The 21,450-nt window shown below is 35.7% G+C and overlaps 1 protein-coding gene across 1 annotated transcript in view; it reads right to left on the bottom strand.

Annotated features, from left to right (window-relative positions):
• FBXL17 (F-box and leucine-rich repeat protein 17) overlaps window positions 1–19,632 on the bottom strand; it is a gene marked incomplete at its 5' end in the record, with an annotated part of 274,656 nt that extends 255,024 nt beyond the window's left edge. Inside the window, 3 exons of the mRNA XM_010563602.1 lie at window positions 15,975–16,106; window positions 16,875–17,132; window positions 19,495–19,632. Of these exons, the coding sequence (XP_010561904.1) occupies window positions 15,975–16,106; window positions 16,875–17,132; window positions 19,495–19,632 (528 nt within the window). The remainder of the gene's footprint in view (window positions 1–15,974; window positions 16,107–16,874; window positions 17,133–19,494) is intronic.
• Between the last annotated feature and the right edge of the window lie 1,818 nt (window positions 19,633–21,450).

The following is a 21,450-nucleotide window of genomic DNA, read 5'->3' on the forward strand; positions in this document are numbered from 1 at the left end:
TGCTTGAAAGAAGGGAAGGGGGGGTTGGGGGGGGGGGTGGTGGTGGATAACATCAGTCAACTTAAAATGATCTTAGTAACACTGAATAACAAGGTGAGAACTATGGGGTTGTATCATAATTGTAATGTACTACCTGAATTTGAAAAGGAATTAAGGTCTGCAAAAACAGAAGCCCTTTGCCTCCTTCAAACAGTTTGCAAGACAGAATAATAAAAAAAAATTATTTGTGAGACAAATAACAACTTTCAATAAACGTTTTTGATTCAGACCACCTGCACTACACAGAAAAAAATGAATTAGCTACTAAAAGAAAAGACAGGCTATTTGTGTAACAACTAGATTAGGTTCAATAATGAAGACAAAACCTCTGCAAAATCATTTAGCTTTCAGAGGAGAAATGGAAAAGAAAAAAATGTGGATATATAAAAAACATAGCTACAGAAAGAATAAAAAAATCCTGTACTTTGTATAAAAGTTTACTTTTTTTTTAATTAAGGTCAGCATTTAATGCTGCTATGGTTAAATCAAAGTTCTCATTCAACAGAAGAGTCCAATTTTTCTTTGTATCTGAAGCTTTGGAATTCTGTTTTTGTCTGCTTAGCTGGGGAGCAGAGAGAGTTTTGAAAAAGCTAAGAGACTCTAAAACCACTCCACAGTCCAATTTTGATTACAATAACAAATAGTTCCCCTGAAATATACACTGATTAGGTAGAAGAAAATTCCTCCTTTCTGCCCCCACTCCAAGCAGTTCACAGTGGTCAGAAAAAACACATTCGTAGTAACAGAAATAGAATATTGAGGCTGAACTGTCAGCCTCAATTCATCAGAAGAACCACACACTGGCAATGACTCACAAGATTCACCAAATAATGTTGTGTGTTGAGCCCTTCTTAAAAAAAAAAATGCAAACACACACCACAATTTTGACATAGTAGAGTTCTTCACCCTACAGATGCATACAATTTACTTCAACTAAATAAATTTTAAAATAGCAATTCTAAGCATTTTGTAAATTGATACTGAAATTATTTACATAATATTAAGTTTGTGTTTAAAAGGAGGAAAACAAGCAACAACATGAATACTGCATGACAAAATGCCTCCAATTCCAACAGCAATTCAAGTACTGTACAAATAGCAGCTACTGGGTAGTGAGTAATTTAAAGCTTCACTACCTGTGTAATTGACATATAAAAAGTCTAAGAACTGATTTTGGCACTTGCTGGTTCATAAATTCATACAGAAATAGTTTAACAACTGGCTGATAAAAAATTTTGGTTTAGTTGATAAAAATCACAGTGTTAATGTAATAGATCGGACTTCATGAAGACATCAGAGTACATGTAAATTAACTTCCCCAAGTTATAAATGAGGCACCATCATGGAGTCGGTATCTGTCTACTAGCCAGGTCTTAGCCTTCACTCTATGTAACAAATTTGTCTTTTTTAAAGACGGTTTTGTATAACTGAAATCCATTGGTAAATGCTCATAAAATACACTTGGTACCATAAGATAAAACACAAAAATATCTGTGTCGATTTATACCTGCAGTCTATACAGTAGAAGTTCACCTATGGCAAAAAACACTTCAGTTTAGCAGTGATTTAATTTTTCACATTGTGCTGTACAGCTGTCTGAGATTTCACTTTTCAAGATTAATTCAAAACCATTTTTCATAATTCCTATCAGCAAACTCAGTGTTTTAAGATGTGACTCCCCACACACACCTTTTCATTTGAGGAAACTATACACCATGGAACATTTTCAAGAATGAATATTCCCAAAATAGTCTGATGCTCATAATCTGCACCTTTGGTTCCACACCCATATATTACTTGGGTAATTTTTTTTTTATTTTTTCTTTAAGACAAGATCATGAGGAATAGGAATTAGTAATTCTCTGTGATAAAGGTAGCTTACGTTTACTCTCAGAAGTTACACTGGTAACACTGGCGACTTAAACATGTCCCAAAAATTTAAAAAAAAAAAAAAAAAGTTGGTTCGGGGGGAATTTGACCACCACTCCCCATTTCTTCTCCACCAGAGAAAAGCAGAAAGGGCTGTAAGACTGGATACGTCTGGACAGCAGTGTCACTTATATGATGACTGACCTGTCCTCTGATTAGGCCTAGCCTCAACTTTAAGGGGATCCATGTAAAAAAAAAAAGTTTAGACCACCTCTTGTAAAGTCTCTTCTCAGTATCACAGAACATAAGACTTCTGGGAAAGCAATTGTAGTTTATTAATCTTGAAGACTTGACCAGCAAGGCTTTTCCAGAACCTTTCTCATTCTTTTTAGTCCCCAGGCCCAGGGTTTTTTAAACACCCAAACCAACCAATCAAACAAGAAACCCACCCAAAACCCACCACCAAGCAACTTTATTCTTAATTTTTCCAACACAAAAGCTTGGCATCTTAAGGCTGCCAAAAAAAAAAAAAAATGGGGGGGTTACATGGTACTGCATTGGTCTGTTCTTCAGCACATTGCCTCTACTAGTTTTTGCTACAGGGATGGAAAGCCTTTCAGAGAAGAGTGGGACCTCTTCTTAAACTGTTGCATCCATTTTCTACATGAGAGAGTGTCAAGAGCCTCCCAGTTTCCTCATTTTTCCATGTTCCTGACATAAAACCACCAAGGTACAACAGAGATGAGGAAAAATAAGCCAACAAAAAAACCAACACAAAACCACAACTGCCTGCTTTTACTCGATCCTACACTTACAGCAGACCCTAGCATCTAGGGAAAGAAGTTTCAGGTAGCTTCATGTAGCCTTTTCAGACCCTGAAGAGAAAATGTTCATACTGTGCCATGTCATGCCACATTACTCTATATGTAACCTAGCCAAGTAATCCATTTCAAAATGAATTCTCTTTAACATATATGTATAGGCAGAAAATAGTGTTGTTTGTTTTCAAACCTTGGCTTGAACATAGGGAAGCTGTATTTTTCAGAGGACAATAAAAGAGCAAAAGTACATCCTTTATACTCTGGTGGTTTCCCTGCCAATTGGTACAGAAAACCTGAATTTTAAGGATTCATAAGCAGACATTTTTTTGTGAAAAATGAGAACTTTTCTAAGCAAAATATTTGCTCACACACATACTCACTAGCTAGAAGGGAAATTTCTGTCCAAAGTAGTCAAGGAGGGAATGTTATATGCAACTGAAAACTTAAGGTCTTAAAATGGAAATTGTTGTGCTATATTTATGTAGGTAATACAAACTGCACAGACAGTAATATTAAATGAAATGGTAGTTCTTCAGTAACATTTGTGTTCAAAATCAACAGCTGCTTTTACAAAAATGCTGATTTTCTGGTGTAAAAGAGACTAGTAATTACTCCTTACACTCATGAGCCTAACTCTTCTGCATGACAAGCTTATATCAAGAAAACCATAATCATGTCTTCTGCATACAACTACAAACAGGTTAACCAGTAATAACAGTAATAATTATGTCCCCTTTCCATGTAGTTCAGCAAAGAAATTAAGTTGCAGTGCTTACCTACAAAAAAAATCTAGTTTCAACTTTTAGAAATTAGAAAAATTGCATACTACCTTTAAGATAGCCACATTTGTAAAAAACAAATATTCCTGGAGAATTAGATAGATGGAAGAGTATTACACTCTCCTGTGATGAACACTAACTATTGCAGAAGTCAGCTGTCCTGGTAAACACAGCCAGAGCACACCAATTCCAGCATGGCAGATCTGATACACAAATATTCCCAGATACTCTTCTACCCTACACAGCATTCATCTCTTAAGAGCTGGAATATCAAGTTATAGCTTGATATAGCTTGTCTTTTTTACTGTTTAACCCTTACCAGTAAGGCAAGTTCATTTGAGAGCATTTATTTGCATGTGTCTCTTTCATTCTCAATTAACCACTCTGAAGCCTAAGAGAAACAAACTTATTTCTTGTATAGATTAGCCCTCTGAATACCAATGCTGTCCTATGACATTTAAGTACTAGTTAGACAATCTTTAGAGTAGCAACCATTTTTTGTTCACCCTTCAAAATGTTATTACCATTTTACATTTCAGCTTATACACAGGTCAGGTGTTTTCTCTGTGTTTAAGCAGAAAAATATTAAAAAATAATTACTTCCCACTCATACCTTTTTCACCATAATTTTGTAACCTAGATTTTTTTTCTAAGTTACGTTTTCATAGTTCAGACAGAAGATATTCTCAAACCATTCTTATAATTTTACCAAACTGGTCGGAGATGGAACACCAGCACCATCTTTTCCACTGTTGTGGTTTCACCCTGGCTAGCAGCTCAGCCCCACACAGCCACTTGCTCACCGCCCCCAGTGGGATGGGGGGCGAAAATCAGAAGGCTAACAGTGAGAAAACTCACAGGCTGAGATAAAGACAGTTTATTAGATAAAGTAAAACCTGCACATGCAAGCAAAGCAAAATAAAGAATTCATTTTTTCTTCCCCATCAGCAGGCAGGTGTTCAGCTGTTTCCTGGTGAGCAGGGCTTCATCGCATTAACAGTTGCTTGGGAAAACAAACTTTGTAACTCTGAACATCCCCCCTTCCTCCTTCTTCCCCCAGTTCTACTGCTGAGCATGACACCATATGGTGTGGAATATCCCTGTGGTCAGTTGGCGTCAGCTGTCCCGGCCGTGTCCCCTCCCAACTTCTTGTGCACCCCCAGCCTGCTCGCTGGTGGGGTGGGGTGAGAAGCAGAAAAGGCCTGGACTCTGAGTAAGCACTGCTCAGTTACCAACACTGTTTTGGTCACAAATCCAAAACCTAGCACCATGTGACCTACTATAAAGAAATTTAACTCTATCCCAGCCAAAACCAATACGCTGACAAAATCATTCCAACAGTCAGTTTAGTTGCAGTCATGCATTCATGTCCCAGACAGACATATAACACGCAACCCTCGAAAAACTTAAAAGGTGTAAAAATAATTTCATATTTTTAGAAAATTTTTAGGAAAGCCTCAGACACAACAGAATTTTCAAATGGTTAATATGAGGAAAATTTTAAAACGTTACCATGCAAAACAAAAGAAAGGAGGAACACTAAGCTAAGGACTCTGGGAAAAATACTGGGGCAAAGCTGCACATACCTCTGAAAGGCAGAACAGGATGTTCACAATTAGCTACAGTAAGTACAATAGTACCTATGTCTAAAGCCCAGACAAACATGGTTTCTTAAGCATTAGCATTCTGCATAAAAAGAATAACGACAGTGGAAAGACCACAGCAAAATCGACACCAAATAAGGCTGAAATTTCTAGGATGATGAAAGCACATAAAACGTGGAACACCAAAACCAGGTTTAGATATTCATGATAAATTTACAACGCAAAGCCTCCAGCTAAGTGTAAATCCAAAAATTCATGCATCTGGGGCACTGATGTGGCAGTTCAAAAGTTAAAACAATTTAACCTTGACTCAAGACAGTATTTAGGATAGTTTGAGCAGTTCCTTCTCTATGCCCACTCAATTTGCCTGGTAACATACATGCCAATAATGTGATATTTTATTGAACACAACTACCTGGAAGAGCACCTCAAGATATCCAGGAAAGATAATAAAGTGTATTTGTTCCCAGATACTGGCCACTATAGCAGCACGAGGAGAAGGAATGTAGACATTTGTACAGCTTACCTCCATTACACCTAACTGTGTACAAACTGTGTTTGATCTCTCATACTTAAAACTTCAAGCTATGTAAAGTTACAGTCAAGCTCTTTGGGAAACAAGGTGTTTTCATACAGCTTCAGAAATTTGACAAGTTCATTCTTCTAGTTTCATAAAGATAAAAAGTTCAAACGGAATTTGCTGGAACGGATGATATAAACAAAGATGCCTGTCTTTCATTTATTATTTTTACATAATAATCTTGCCTTCGTCCTATACAAATAAAAACTTATTTGTATTATCTTTGATGGCTGCAAATTACCACCATTTTAAAATAATGATACTGACAGTTTTAAGGATTTGCCTCACAGCATCATACTTGTGAGCTCTTTCAGTAAGAAGCATCACAGCTCACTGGGAGCAATATTATCAGGTTTGATTTATTGCTATCTTTAAGTGAATGGCTGAAGATTTTTACAAAGTACAACACAGGTCAAGATACTGACCTAACAAATTAAGAACTACAAGTGGTTTATCTGGAGTTTGCCAGTGGCCTCTCTGCCACCAGATATCACTAGATTAAAAGAAAACAAAAACAACCCATTCCCTCCCCAACCAAAAAAACCCCACACAAGTTGAAGATTTTTGTTACAACTCAGTTTAGGTGACTTTAATATCTAGCAGCACACATACTATTAAAACACATGTTTTAGTGGAAAGATTTTTCACTCTAGTATCATGGAATTCTATTTGTGACTAAAGTAGTGCAATAATACTTGGTCCACTGACTCAAATGGCAATTAACTGTGGACATTTCAAACAGTCAAAAAGGCTCCATAACCAACTACCAAACCCCGGTCACCAAGTTGTTGAATTAAATTAAAAGCTCAAATAACTTGTTCAACAGCAGCAACAAAAGCCAAAAAAAAACCCAGAAAACAAACAAACAAAAAACCCAAGTAAGTGCCTACACTCTGGTTTAATTCAAGATCTATTATATCCATTAAAATTTTGTATAAATCTACCCTACATAATCAAACTTAAGCATTTTGCTTAGTTCATTAACAATTTATCACTTCAGTAAGCAGACTGAAGCATAAATTTTCTCATAAAATTTATTAATTACTGGAATCCAGAGAAAAAAAAATTTCACTGAATACATCTTTTTCAGTATAGCAGTTACATATTATTACAGAGGTTTTACAGCTTCAGTAAAAGCCCTTTCAAAGGCAATGTGCTATTGCAACTTTCTATTAATTTGCTTTTACTTACATTCATTCTTTTTACATAAAATGCTAACAGGTCAAATTAGACAAAATACCACAACAGTAAAGAAATTGTACGGGCATCTTCTGAGCTGACTACTAATTACATTATAACTTTCTATTTGCAGTTTGACATAGCACTTAATAAAAACAAAACATTGCATGCTCTAGAAATATAGAAATACCCTATAAATACTATTCATTTCTGTACTGCCATTGCCTTTGGTATTTATTTCAATTACAATATACAATGGCTCTTTCAATAACTATACAGAAAGCATAAAAATTGACTCATATTTAAAACTCCCACCTTGCTGCAATTTGCTTGTACGTTGCTTTTAGGTTTTTCACATTACCTCCATCCATTTGGATTTTTAGTACCTGAATCTTCAATATTGAGAATATTATTTGTTACAGTAGTTTGTAAGTTTGATGTACAAGTTCACTAATGTGTCCATCATTAATGCGCAGGCATGAGCAGAAATTACTTGAATGTATAAATAAATGTATTTAACCTTTTCTAAAATTGTATGCAAAATATATCACCTGCAAGTATCAATCAAATGAATACTCATCTTATAATGTTGACCAAAAAGTAGAAAAAAGTTCTGTATCACCCACTTTTCCACTCCTATTTTACTCCATCCCTCAGTTTGTCATTATTGTAGTTTACAACATATGTACTACACATTTTTATAAATAAAACATCCATAAAAAGTGGTAACAAATTACACCGTAAAGAATTACTGTAAGTGGTATAATAACTAATTTTATATGAATATAAAAAATTTAAGTATTTTAAACTGTAGAGTAGGTAGACCCATTAATCTACCAAATGTAACCTACCAAGAGTCAAGAAACATAATTAATGCAACAATACAGATTACAACTCCAGTTCTTAGTTGCTTTTAAGATGTATATATACACACACACACTTACACTATACATGACAAGTTAACTCATAACACTGAATAGTTGGTTAATAAGCTCAATAAATGCAGTACTTGTTTAAAAAAAGAAAAAAGCACAGAGTAGTGAAATCATATAGCTGACCTTATTATTAAGCCAGAGTATTTATATGTACAGTCCAGCATTTGAAAGGGGTATACAACTAGCTTTACAAGAAAATTACAGCCTCTACACACATTTTCTTCCTGCATAGTATATAGTATAAAGAAGTTGCACTAGCATTTATAAAGAGACTGAACTCGGGGAACTGGCAATGGGATATGGAGCCATTCACTTCTACAAGTGGCCCAGGTCTGTGTGGTAACCAAGTCAATCATTTGACAAATGGTTGGTAGTTTTATGAAACGAGCTGGTGCTTTCAGTCCAGTTCCTGGTGCTTTTGTGATGTGGATATCTACCAACTATCAGCCACAGTAAAGACTGAGTGAGCATGGAGACTGAACAAGCCTCTTACCCCTTGCTAGAGGTCTCTCTAGGTCAGGGTTTGCAGCACTTTGGTGGGGCAGTGGGGTAAAGCTTGCGCTGCTGCTGCTGCTGCTCACGCTGTACCCATTTAGTGGACAAAAAGAGGACTTCACTTTCCAATGCTGTCAGTCTGAAGAGTTTCACAAACACTGAGTTCATGATAAAATAAAATTTTTTTTCACCTGCTTAAATACAAAGTTTCACCACTGACGACAAACATTTGGAGGGGGGAGGACAGGGGACAGAAATCATACAAAAAGATGAAAGCATTAGCAAAGGTTTAAAAAAAAAAAAAAAAAAAACAAAAAAAAAATCAAAAACCCACACCTTGCAACTCTTTACTAAAATCTCTTCCTGCAGAGATAAGATGTCTTTTGAACAATACGACATAGAAAAATACTTTCAGTATAACTTAAGGTACTGCATTTAAAACCCAAAATGTGGTGTTAAGTATTAAGCTGAAAATTGTTGCTTTAAGGGGTTCCTAGTCTATCTGATACCAAGGGCTTAATCAAAATTAGTTTGCCTCTCTGACACATACCATTGAAATATAACTGAAGAGTGAGACACTTGAAGTACTTTTGTTTTACATTATTAAAAAATAAAATTAATGTAGTAATTAAGAAGATCCACACTACTAGACAAGGGTGCACACAAAATAATTTGCTTTAAAAAGCAAAGTTTCCTGTGTTGTATGCCTAAGTACACATGCCCAGAAAATGCATTCTTGGCCTCTAAGAAGCCACGAGTTCAAAACTGTGTTAAATGTTGCAGAAGGTGGTCTTATCTAGGAATGGGTAAAAAGCAAACCAAGGAACAATAGTTGGTTTTCTCCAAGGTTTCACTCAGGATCTCCAGTAGCAGTTAGTTTCACATAATTCACTTTATACTCAGTATATCTAGTATAGATCATAGAATGGGTTGGGTTGGAAGGGACCTTAAAAGGTCAACTAGTCCAACCCCCCTGCAATAAGCAGGGACATCTTCAACCAAATCAGGTTGCTCAGAGCTCCATCCAACCTGACCTTCAATGTTTCCAGGAAATGAGGCATCTACCACCACTCTGGGCAACCCGTTACAAGATATATGCATTTCCATCATATGTTCTTCAGACTCATTCTATTTTAAAAGAATACAAAATATCCCACAATATCCCAAATGATACCAGTTTTCTCCTTCCTCTTTGCTAATCTTTAATGAGCTACACAAAGCAAACCTCTTCTAATGCTTCAGTAAGAATACACATAACTACACTGCAAGAGTCAAACACTATTTAGCTGAGTAGGCTTTGTTATGCTAACAGTCTGAAGACATTTAAGAGCTACTCAGACAGCGATCCTGGCAGCTGAACCGAAGAGAAAACAGGATCTGTGGAACCAGCACAATATTCAGAAGTTATCTGCTGTGTATTGGTAATTCCCTATAGCAAGGACTCAAAGACCTTTTAGCACTACAAAGTCAATACCGCCACCTAAGGGTGACAACAAAGTATTATATTTATTGCCAGATTATTTTCAGAAACATTTATATAGAAAATAAGTCTGACACCTGCACAGGTTGAAATGCCTTTAGAGCAAATACATATTTATGCACAAGCACACAATCTTCACTTTTTTTTCTTCTATTAAAATCAAACTCACCATGAACGTTTTACCTTAAGAACAGTATTACAGAAACTGCCCAAGTCAAAATGCAAGTTACAAACAAAAGAGCAAAAAAAATTATCAAACTCTGAGAAACAATGTTGTATCAGTTAGATTTCCAAAGAAATGATAGAACCGTGTTATTTTGTTGTAAAAACAAACAAAGTGAATGTTTCAGAAGGGCTTATTGAAAGACTAACTTTCTGATGAGGATTATTAATACTAAACAGATGTCTCAAACAGTCCTTAAGAAAGCATGTTTTCCCATATCTCAGCTAGTTTCAGTATGGTTATTCAATGCATTTTTAAAGCACTGAACATTATTTTTATGGTACATTAGTAGTTTTTGGTGCATATGTTACAAGTTTGACAAACTAAAATACAAGAGGGACTTTATCGTTACTAGCGAACACTACCAACAATGTCATCTGTAAGTTTTTGCTTTAGAAAGCTCTAATCTAATACTTGACAGAAGATGAAGCATCATTGTCCAAAGCTATGATATACAGTAGAGAAATCAATCTCAGTATTGGCATCCTCCTTAATATGTATGCACATGTTTAGCAAGTAGCTAGTCCTATATGTGTATTCTGTCTACAAAGAAAACCAGCAGCACTTTTCTGGAGAACATGAGTTTTTCATAAAAGTAAAAAAGAATAATTGAAGGGGAAAAGTCTGGAACAACTACAGTTCTTTTCACAACCTCCAAAAAATGAAAAAAGCTAGTCAGAAAGTGTTTTAGGAAAGTATTCACAAAGAAGCATGGGAAAATGATCGTTCTTCTGAAATCTCCCCAAGCAGAAGAACAGTTTTAAGTAACTATGTGTAAAAATTTAAAAAGTATATGGAATATGTTGAGGGGAGGGGGTGAAGGGCAGAGAAATCACATTATTAAGGAATCTTTTTCCCCAAAAGTCTCTTTCATTTACTTGTTACCAGTGAAAAAGTAAGGTATTTCTATGTATTCTAAACTTCAGTAGTTCATATCATCAGCTGATGTGCAGCTTATAAATACCTCATAACACTGACTTTTCTCCTCAAACTATTTGCCTGGACTAAGCTCAAGGCAAAGTACTCCCTCATCTCCACATTTACCCTGTGTCATGCAGAGGGCACACTGCTGAAGTAAGTGGTTTGTAGCTGACATGTATGAAGAAGAAAAAGAGAACTGCTTCCCAAAGTCAAAAATAGAAGGGATGTGTGGGGAAATCTCAGTAAAACAGATAAGCATAAATAAGTCGGATTACACTATGCTGTGATTATTCAGAAAACATGAAAATTAAGTTTATTTTGTCCTATAAATTTTTGTACATTGATTCCAGTCAATACTTTAAAAGTGTATGATAAGTATTTAATTATGTGACATAAAACTGAAATGTTTGTTCTAGTCTATCTTAATTCTTTTTTACTGAAACTAAAAAAGTATATTATTCACATATCTTAAGTATTATAGTTTCTATCAAACATAGCATCACAGTTAACAGAATTTCTACTCTGCATTATCTGCAACAAACTGCAAAGGTGGGCATTACACTAACAGAACACTCATCTTTAAAACCATCATTAAATAATTATCTGTAAAACTTTTACTATAAAAATGTTCTCACACATCAAGCATGAAAAAAAGATTATCAAACACACTGCCAATTGGGCCAAAATTTGGTTATCTTGAAATGTCCGCCACTCACGGTAAATACTGCTCCTGGATACTGTCAAAAGACAAACAAGGAACTAGAAAGGTGGTCAAGTTAGACCATAACCATCTTCATGAACATATCTAGAAACCATCAGACAAATTATTTGTCTTTAAGTTATCTACTTCACAAGATCATTTTATTGGAAAGGGAGAAATGCTGCCAACACTCCAAACAACTGTAGTAGCTTATTTGCAGCAGTATTTCTCATCTACCCCTAAACAAGCTTGGAAAAGAGAGAAGAGAAAAAGGGAAGAAAGTATAGAGATAGGAATGCTGTCATCCTGTTGTAGTATCTAAAACTTCACCTCCCTTCATCTTTAGAAGCTCCTTCTCCTCATCCACATGTAACTCACCATGAAAAAACACAGACACTGGGTGGAATAGGGAGGTACAAATCTATAACTCCTGCCTGTTAAGTTTCAGCAACCATTATATTATAACGTTAGCCATTAAGTCACTCAGTTAAGGAAAGACAATGAAAAAGAAATTGGTGTGTAAAATCAACATAGCTAAGTGAAGAAGGTTTTTCCCAGCTCTAAAATGAACTTCCAAATCTAGGTCCACCCTATTCATAATGAGGAAATGGAGAGCTTACACACTGCCTGTACAAAATTGCTTCTAGCAACAGTCCTTCCCTTCGGGTGTACTGTAGTCACAAACTTGTTCTGCATCTCTCTACAAAGAAGTCACAAAACCTTTAAAATCTCTTAGGGCTCCATTCTTCTAGTTAGTGAAGGCTGCAATGCAAAGTGTTAATTTTCTCTGACAGCTCAGGTTAAGTACAGCCCTACTCCATGTCTCAGTGAGTACTGCATATTAGTGTGGAAGAGTTCTCTTGATTTTGCAGCTTAAGCTACATACTGTCTATCTGGGGTGGAAGGACAAAAAAAGGGGTTGGTAGAAAGTTAACAATGAAATCAACCAATTCATCTTCCATCAGACACATTCACGTTAATCATTCATAGGAGGCAAACATGAAAGTTATACTCATAGCATTCAATTCCAGCCATGACCATAAAATAAAACTCCAACTAAACTCAACCAAGAAGCTAGGAAATTTCTTAGTTTCTTAGTTTTGTCTGGACAGAGTTGTAATCTGTTTTTCCATTTACACTGAATTTCTGTGAGATTGTTTGATTGTATCAGACTGCTTGGGGACAGATAAGGAAAGACAAATCAACGTACTGGCACACTTAGCAAGTCCTACAAATTTATTTTTTTTTCCACTTGGTTCCCAATTTGACCAGTATGCTTCAGAAGAGAGGCCTCACATATAATTACTCTTCCATTCAAACGACAGAGGAAAAATAAACATATTTTGAAGAGGTACAAATCATAAACAGTTATGCAAACAACAACCTTGTATTGTTAAGTTAGCCTTGCAACATTAACTTTTTCTTCACACATCCTTTGCACCCTTTTATTATTTGCAGCTTTCACTTATTACCATGACACAATCAGCATTTCAAAGAAAGAAGAGGGTCTATTTTTCTGTGAAATGCCTAGTATATTAAACAATCAGAACATAAATTCTTTCTCTGTTTCTGCTCAGCAGTCTGATAATGAAGTTACTTAGCAACAGATGAAGCAACTGAACTGTGTTGCCTGATCCACATTTCACTGTAAAGTAACACTCACAAAGGCGTTATTTAGCTGCTGGTTGCCTCTGTACAGATGTATTTTTGAAGTATAAAATCCGTTAGTCTGAGACAAGCCTACATGAAAACCCAGCCTCCATGTACCATCTATAATGGACAACACATTTTGAAAGTAATAGAAATTGCCTGTAAGGTTCACGTGATTTTGAGCATCTCTGAAAAAGGAAGAAACAAGAAAATACAAAACACACAGACTCAATGTACAGTATTTACATGAAAGCTACAGAAGATGTTAGGGTGGGTGGGGGGAAGAAAGGAGTCTTCTTCCTATAGCAGACTGACAATCTAATCTATGAACTTCAAATACAGAATCAAGCCCTCATATATCAAGTATGCTTTTCTTGCCACACAATATTTTGATTTCAGAGAAAGAATACTTAGTTATTTTGAAAACACACACACACATTTCCCCAAACTACCTTCTTCACCAAAAGAGTAGGAAGTAAGATGTGCCACAGTAAATATTAGCAGTAGTTTTATTTTAGGAGGCAGTCTTAAAAACAAAAGTAACCCACAGAATTTGACAAATCAAACAGTGGATTATCATTTGCCACCAACCATTACTCCCTTTTAAGGTAACTCTGTGGCATTAAAACAACTCGTATCTTTTATTATTGTTATTTTGGAAGGTAAAAATTTTTATTTTGCAACTGCATGAGAACTTCTTACAAGCTGTCTTGGTTCATCACACACAATTACACTTCCAGCAAGATTTGAAATTCTCTTGCCCCTAGCAAGTGAAAAGCACATCAGTTTCTGCAGCATCATCTAGTGGAATCATTCAAGTGTTATTTTATCCTAAAGATTGAGCACCCTGGAATTCATAATAACTTTATAATTTATTTCATGTTTACATTCCTAGACCAAGATTTAAGGACCTGAATTTGGACTTTACAAAGCTAAACCAAGTTTGCCGCAAGTTTATTTCTTCCTGAAAAATTAAGATTTGGCAGCAGCTTTAAATAAAACTAGACATTAAAAAAACCTACATTCATGAAAAATTGTGCAAAAGGTTAGGTTTCATAAGTCACTTGAGAAATTTTCAGAAGTGACAAAATCATTAAAAGAAGTTCCCTATTTGAGAGTACAGACTTTTGTCTTATTTCCAATGAAGAATCAATGTTACGTTTCCAGTAATGGAGGCAACCAAATAAAGTACAAGTGAAGAACATCTTTCCTGATTGTCTTAAAACCAAGAAGAGACTTCCTATGGCCCATTTCAACTGAGAACTTCAATAACATTTCAGATAAAAAAAAAAACCACAGAACTTTTAAGCGCTAACAATTATAATGTCAGCTTCTTAGGTTATGTTTCAGACTATAAAGAGAATAAAAACATCAATGGCAAGAAGTGTAAGACATTTGTAAGCAAGGTCAAATTAACATCTTAACCACATATTTTCCAATGATCATGAACTTATGTAGGTATTTATACATATAATAATTTTTATGTACAATTAAGTAATCTTGCACGTACAATTATGTAAACCTTGAATATTCGCAACAAGCTTTTTCCTCTTTCATTCAAAGATAAATAATGCTTTGAATTTCCCTACTGTTCTCCAGTTAATTTTTGCATGAGTATGCTTTCCTTCAAGGCTTCTTGGGACTTTCAAGTCTCTTTCTTTTTTTAATTAACAGATTTTCTTTCTTAAGATAAATATTACAAGGACTAATTTTGACTGTACTCCAGATTTGGTTTTGATATGGGAGAAGGGGACACACCATTTTTCTGCATTTGAACTGTCTTGAGATCTCAGTTTTGGTCATGATCTATCTCTCAACCCATAATTCTGATCAAAACCAGTAAATGGCTTTCTTTTTTTTAAGTAGAAAACATTCTCGAATGAACGACCTTAGTTATTAGTATCTGTTTGTCTGTTTGAAGCCAAATATCAAATGACTCTGAGTACAAGGTATGCTGTTTTCTTACAAACGTATTTATTTGTTCCAGTTCAGCAGTTTTCAAACTAAAGGTTATAACCCTGACATTACCTGATAGTTAAGAATTCAACTGCAAGCAGATTTTTCTACTTACTTCCAAGAAAAAACAAAAAACAAAAAAATTAAAGCCAGTGCTTTACTATACTATCTAGTAGATACTGGCTTTCAACATTAGAAACCATGATTTCAAAGACTGTTTATAATTAGGACACAAGATAGTTTCATTACTCCTCAGCAACTTCCTTCTACTAGCACAGCCACACTCTTTTCTCAACTGCATCCTGATGAGAAAGTGACATATTTCAAGAAAAGATTATCAGAGTGTATTATTTGTAATCAAGAACCCTACCTCCAAAAATCTTTTAGTTTAGTTAAGTTTGTACTTTTTACTGTAGAAAAATGTACTGGTATAAACAAAAGAAACATTCCATATAGACTAAGCATTTTCCTACATGAATTAGGCATCTCCTAAACTATTAGTCCTGGAACGTCATGTTGAAACCAAAAGTTAATATGTATTTGGAATAGCATTAGCTTAACTTGTACTTTGAGTCATCTGAGCTATCTCTGTAAAACCTAAGTTTTCACAGCTAGAGAACATTTTTAAGCAATTCACTGACAAAAAGCAGCTATTCAGAAGGAAGTTTTAAACAGATAAAAAGCAAGAGAAAGCTCTGACAATGAAAACACTGTGGAAAAAGAAAATCATGACATGTACTTACTAATTTGTTTTCTTGCATGTATATTCTTTGCAACTTCTCACAGCCTTTAGCTATAAAGATCATTCCTTCATCTGAGATCTTGTAACACTGCCCAAAATGAATGTCTTTCAATTCTCTGCATTTTGAGCCCAGCTGCAATTAATGGAATCAAAGCAAGTATTTAAGAATAAAGGAAAAAAACAACAGGATTTGACTGAACTGGAGAGTTGGGAGTTAAGATTTCTTTCTGCTTCTATGCCCCCCCACCTTAAAAATTATCTTTCTTTACAGGTTTTGTAACACAAACAAGAAAGATTATAATTACATACATGACAAAATGAAGTTGCTAACTACAGTCAGCAAAATGGAGCTATGAGCAGCACGTAAGAACCAAGTTATTTATTGAGCGTATAAGTAGCTAACAATGCCTGTATGCTAGACCATTGATAGCATATTTGATTTAACATAACTACTTCACAGCTTACCCTAAATGCTCCTTTTAACACAAGAGAGAGAGTTGACGAAACCTTCCTGCGTGCCTAGCAAATAAAGTTCTCAGTCACCTTCAGCCTTCATGATGCAAAAAAGATTTATATAAACACTGGTTCCAAATAGCAACAAGCTCAGGAAAACTTAATCAGCCAGAGGTGAAGTACAGGATGTTGAACTGGAGATTTCATTATAAAAGGGATCATATAATCCCTGGATATTAAAAAAAAAAAAAAAGTATGTGCAGTCTCTAGAGAATAGCATTACTGCACCAAAAAAATATGTCCATAAACCAATTTTTAAAATAGTAGAGGTCATCTGATTTTAATTAAATCCTAGAAGAGGGTACCTTCTTCCATGTCCCTTTTTGCACTTAGTAAGCAGTTGAAAGATATTAAATTTACAAAAGAAATTTGTGGAATGGATGGTTACCTGCTTTAGGCCTTCATCAGTGAGTCTGTCTTGATTGCCTACATGCACTTTCTGAAGAAGAGGACACTGAGAGGCAACTGCAATAATAGAGATGTCAGAAAGCTGTTTACACCTGTAGGCAGTGTACCTTAGGAGCCCAGGACATTTAATTGCTAATATGCATACTCCTTTATCAGATACATTGCGACAATCAGAAATATTGATTTCAGTAACATTCTGGCTTCTTGATGCTATCTTTTCCAACAGCTCATCAGTGACCTGCAAAGAAAATCCAAATACTCAAATTTAACTTTTTTCATAAACATCTTTAATTTCATTAACACAAGAACTACTATTTGCAAGATACATTTCCATAAGGTATTGGGAGAATGAGAAGATTTATTTTCCAAGATAACAGCATACTGGTATAATCAGTTTTACAGTTACCTTTAAAGAATTCTGCTCCGGCACTTGGAGAGAATAACAGTTAATGGTCCTCTTTTAGACAAAGAATTCTTCATCCTTTAGAAGAAAAGGATTTGCTGGCCCTTCTACAGCAGCACTCTACTTACGTACCTAAGGTAGCATTTACAGAGAAGTAAAGAGTGTATATGTCTCTGAAATGCAACAGGTCTTTACTTAGGCTTTGGTAATCATCCAAAACCAGGTGCCAGCAGACAAATAGTACAGTGATGCAGGTAACAATGAGCTTCTTAACAACAGAAAACAGTCACCTAAGGTAGCAGTGAATAAAAGGGATGAGAAGGAAAGAACACCATAAAGCTAATTAAAAACCAAGTTTCCTTCCCCCTTTATTTGCTCAGTTTTAAAATATGCAAGTATTCTGGTTTTAAGTGTTAGTCTATGAAAGACCATTAAATCAGATACTTGCACTATTTTCCCAGAGCTCCTTTGAAGAATAAAAGATTCTATTCACTTTGTACCTGTACACATTGTAGTTAGCTAACATGTCAGTAATTTTAAAAGCCAGTCCTACACAGCGGGTAAGAAACATAAGATATTCTTCATGCTCAAGATAACTTAAAACAAAACAAAACCCAAAGCAGGTAAGACACAATGCACAGGACTCCCTCACTTTAAAAGTTCAGTTTCAAAAAACCTGAGGTGGCCTGAGGTTTCTAACAAAACCGTTCAGGAATACTTATTCACCACTTAGCATACATGTGATTTAGCTTTAAGCCTGAAGAGGGCAAGAGAGCAACACAAATCCCTTTTGTTTTTCTCTTACACAGTTGAGAAACAAATTGCATTCAATCTCTTTTCCATCAGTAGCAACTCTAATCTTTTTTCTTGCTATTTCATCAGGGAGCTGTTAGCTAGAAAACATGACAAATTGGGGCAGGGGACACACACACGACAAATAACCCAAACCACCAAAAACACCTAAACAAACAACCCCTCCAAAAAAGGAACACAACCCCAAGAATAACCAAAAAAACCCCAAAACCACCAAACACTCCCCACACACGGAGAAGGATAACATTTGTGCTTAAATACTGGTTTAGGAACTCAATTAAAAATTGGCAAGATAGTTTTCTTAGGGCAATGCCACAGCTGATAAACTTTAGTGAGATCCCAACATACCCAACAGGCAAAACCATTAAACACCTTTGTAGTAGAAATAAGGCTACACCTCAAGACAGTGACGAAGAAAGACTTATTTGACACATAGTACCTACAGAGCAAAAAGATGGACCTCTGGTCTGAGTGTGGAGTCACTTGAGAAAAATCAGACAATCTGCTATATAACAGTGGTTCAGAAATATAACCACTAGCCACTAGTGACTCTAGAAGCAAGACAACTTACATGCTTTCTAATGAATTGGTGATCTGAAAATAATACCCCGTGTACATTCTCTACATCCAACATAGATGAGTTCATGTTGCTGCTTCTTCAAATGGGACCCTCCAATAGCTGTTCTCCTGCACCCTATATTTTCATGAAACTCCCAAGAAATTGTTTTATAAACCTCTGAAAGTAACTAAGTAACAAGAAACCTCAAGGGGGTGGCCAAACAACATGGGCATCCTTAGAAAAGTTTTCCAAGGAGGAAAGTTACCCAGAACAATCTAAGGCTAGACTCTAAGGATCTCACTAAATGAAATCCATGAATCCCAGACATACTTAATTCTAGGATTGGCTAAAGGCCTAGAAAGACACAATCTGTCTTCTGACCAGTAGAAGCCACATGAGTTCAAGAAAAATTAAAGAAAATTTGTTAAAACAAACAAAGCAAGCACCAGTTAGGTGATCATTCTTCAAAACTAGAGCATCCTCAGAAAAGCTCATGTACGTCTTTCAATTAATATGAGATCTGATAGTTCTTATGAATAGAAATAACCACTACCTGGTACAGACCCGAGACAAGTAACCCACAATCCCTTTCAAACAGCACTTGTCCTCACACTGTTTAACAAATGATCTTAGGCAAAAGCAGCTACATTTAAAGGAGTTAATCTAAGGGTCCAGATATTTTTAGTCTTTAGCAGAAAAATCCCTGAAAGCACAGACATCACCGGTTTATGGGTTTCTTTTGTTTACCTTTGCTCAAGAGTACAAGTTCTGAGAACAAGTTCTGAGTCATCAAAACATAATTTTTCCACAGTGACACCTTCGTACCTGTTGACGACTACTGAGATCCAGTTGCTTCCAAAACTGAAAGTCTAAACAGAGTTCACGCCAATATTTACAGACTAATGACACTGAAAGGCAACGCTCATTCAGGGATAAATTGGAAAATATCTGTAAAGAAACAGAAGGAAATATTATTTGTCAGAAGTAATCATATTTTAAGACAGAAATATTTTACTACTAACCCTTCTTGTAAAAGACAGAAAAGTATCAGTGTGCATTGCAACACACAGTTCTAGAACTTGTCCCTGACTTGATTAGTCAAGGACAATAACAAAAAAACCTACATCCCACAACAGCTGACAATATTAATAAGTCACATTAGCACAACCAACAGTAGAATGTATCCTACTTAAGCACTCATTTCTTAGACCAAATTTCAAACGTGCTTCTGAGATGGGATACCTAAGGAATTACAAATACAAATACTAGCACAATGTTATTTGCAAGCCATTTAAAAGGTGTTTTCATTCCCATTCTGATTCAGGTAGAAAAACCTTTCCTTCTCTTTCCTAACTGAATTGAAAAGAAGAGTCATAAAGGTACAAAAACATCAGTCTTGTAGGAAGGGGGCATAGGATGGTGGAGCAGATCAGCAGAGCAAATCAGTGTCATACAAGGAAACTTAAGCATAGAATTAGCATTTTATACCCCAAGGTTTTGAGCACTACAGAGGCCTGCAAAAAAGAATAAACTGTAACTTTATGGCAGGCTCATAAATTTGTTACATTTATTATATTCAGCCCTTCCTCAGAAGTACTGTTGTTTCTTAATAAATATAAAAAGGTCTGTCAAGAGTTACATATGAAGGTACCCTGTAACAAATGAACTTCAGTCTACATGACATCCTATAATGAAAAAAGGCAATCATGGCATTAAGATATCTACACAGGAATACAAACTGCAAAACATGAAACAGTCCTCCCACTCAACTGATGAGGACATCAAGTACTAAGCAGAAGCACGATAGCCATTCTCGGGCAACGTTCTCCAGAAAATCTGAAGATATTGGACAGTGTCCACAGAAAGCACTAAGGTCTAGAAACCATGAAAAAATTCCAAGAAAAGACTAGGACTGTTTAACCAAGGAAAAGCGACAGCAAAGGGAGTAAACAAACTAGAGAGAACAACACTTTCATCTTCTTTGTGGTGGACAGGACAATTAGTCTCAAAAATTGTTAGGCTTCTAAACTAAGGATAATGAAGCATTGGAAAATAATACCTGGTAACTTACAGAATTTGCATCACTGGGTGGTCTCTAGAACAGACTAGACAATCAACTGTCAACAATAACAACCATTACTGCCCCCTTGTTATAGGAGATGGCTTAGCTTAGCATAGCAGTTTTAAATATGTGTATCCCTGTAAGACCCCTTGGTGAAGGGGAGTTGGTTGACTTACTAAAAGATCTGCAAAATATAATAAGGAAAAGAAAAAAAAATGAAAAACAACCCAAGTTCACCACCTTCTGTAAATGCTTGCAAGATTTATCACTCCCATCATCATCTTCTAGCTATGAAAAACTCACAGTCTCTTATGTAAGACTCCTCGCAGTGCTGAAAGATTGTGCGTGAACACTGTTTTCCTGCAGGCCTTTGCTTGACCATTACCAGAGCCAATGGATGTTTCTTATTAGGGAATCACTTGAACACAGGCAGACAGAAGTGCAGATGAAACAATCAGTGCCTGTTTCCTCCCTGCAGTTCTTTGTACTGGTGAATCCATGCACAGAGCAAGGAGGTGGCTGTGATCAGCACCCAAAAAATACCATCACCCCTAGTCAAGAAGGGAAAAAGCACTAATTAGTAAATGGTAATTTGGCATCTGACATTCCTACTGCCAAAGAGTAATTCTAAGCATTAGAAAGAGATGACAGTCTGATGATTCTCAGCAATTCTAAGTTACTAAAAGCAGTAGGAAACTTGAGTTCCTACTACCAGGATG

Source organism: Haliaeetus leucocephalus, unplaced genomic scaffold (assembly GCF_000737465.1).
Source record: "Haliaeetus leucocephalus isolate CR32 unplaced genomic scaffold, Haliaeetus_leucocephalus-4.0 Scaffold171, whole genome shotgun sequence".
NCBI classification, from domain to species: Eukaryota; Metazoa; Chordata; class Aves; order Accipitriformes; family Accipitridae; genus Haliaeetus; species Haliaeetus leucocephalus.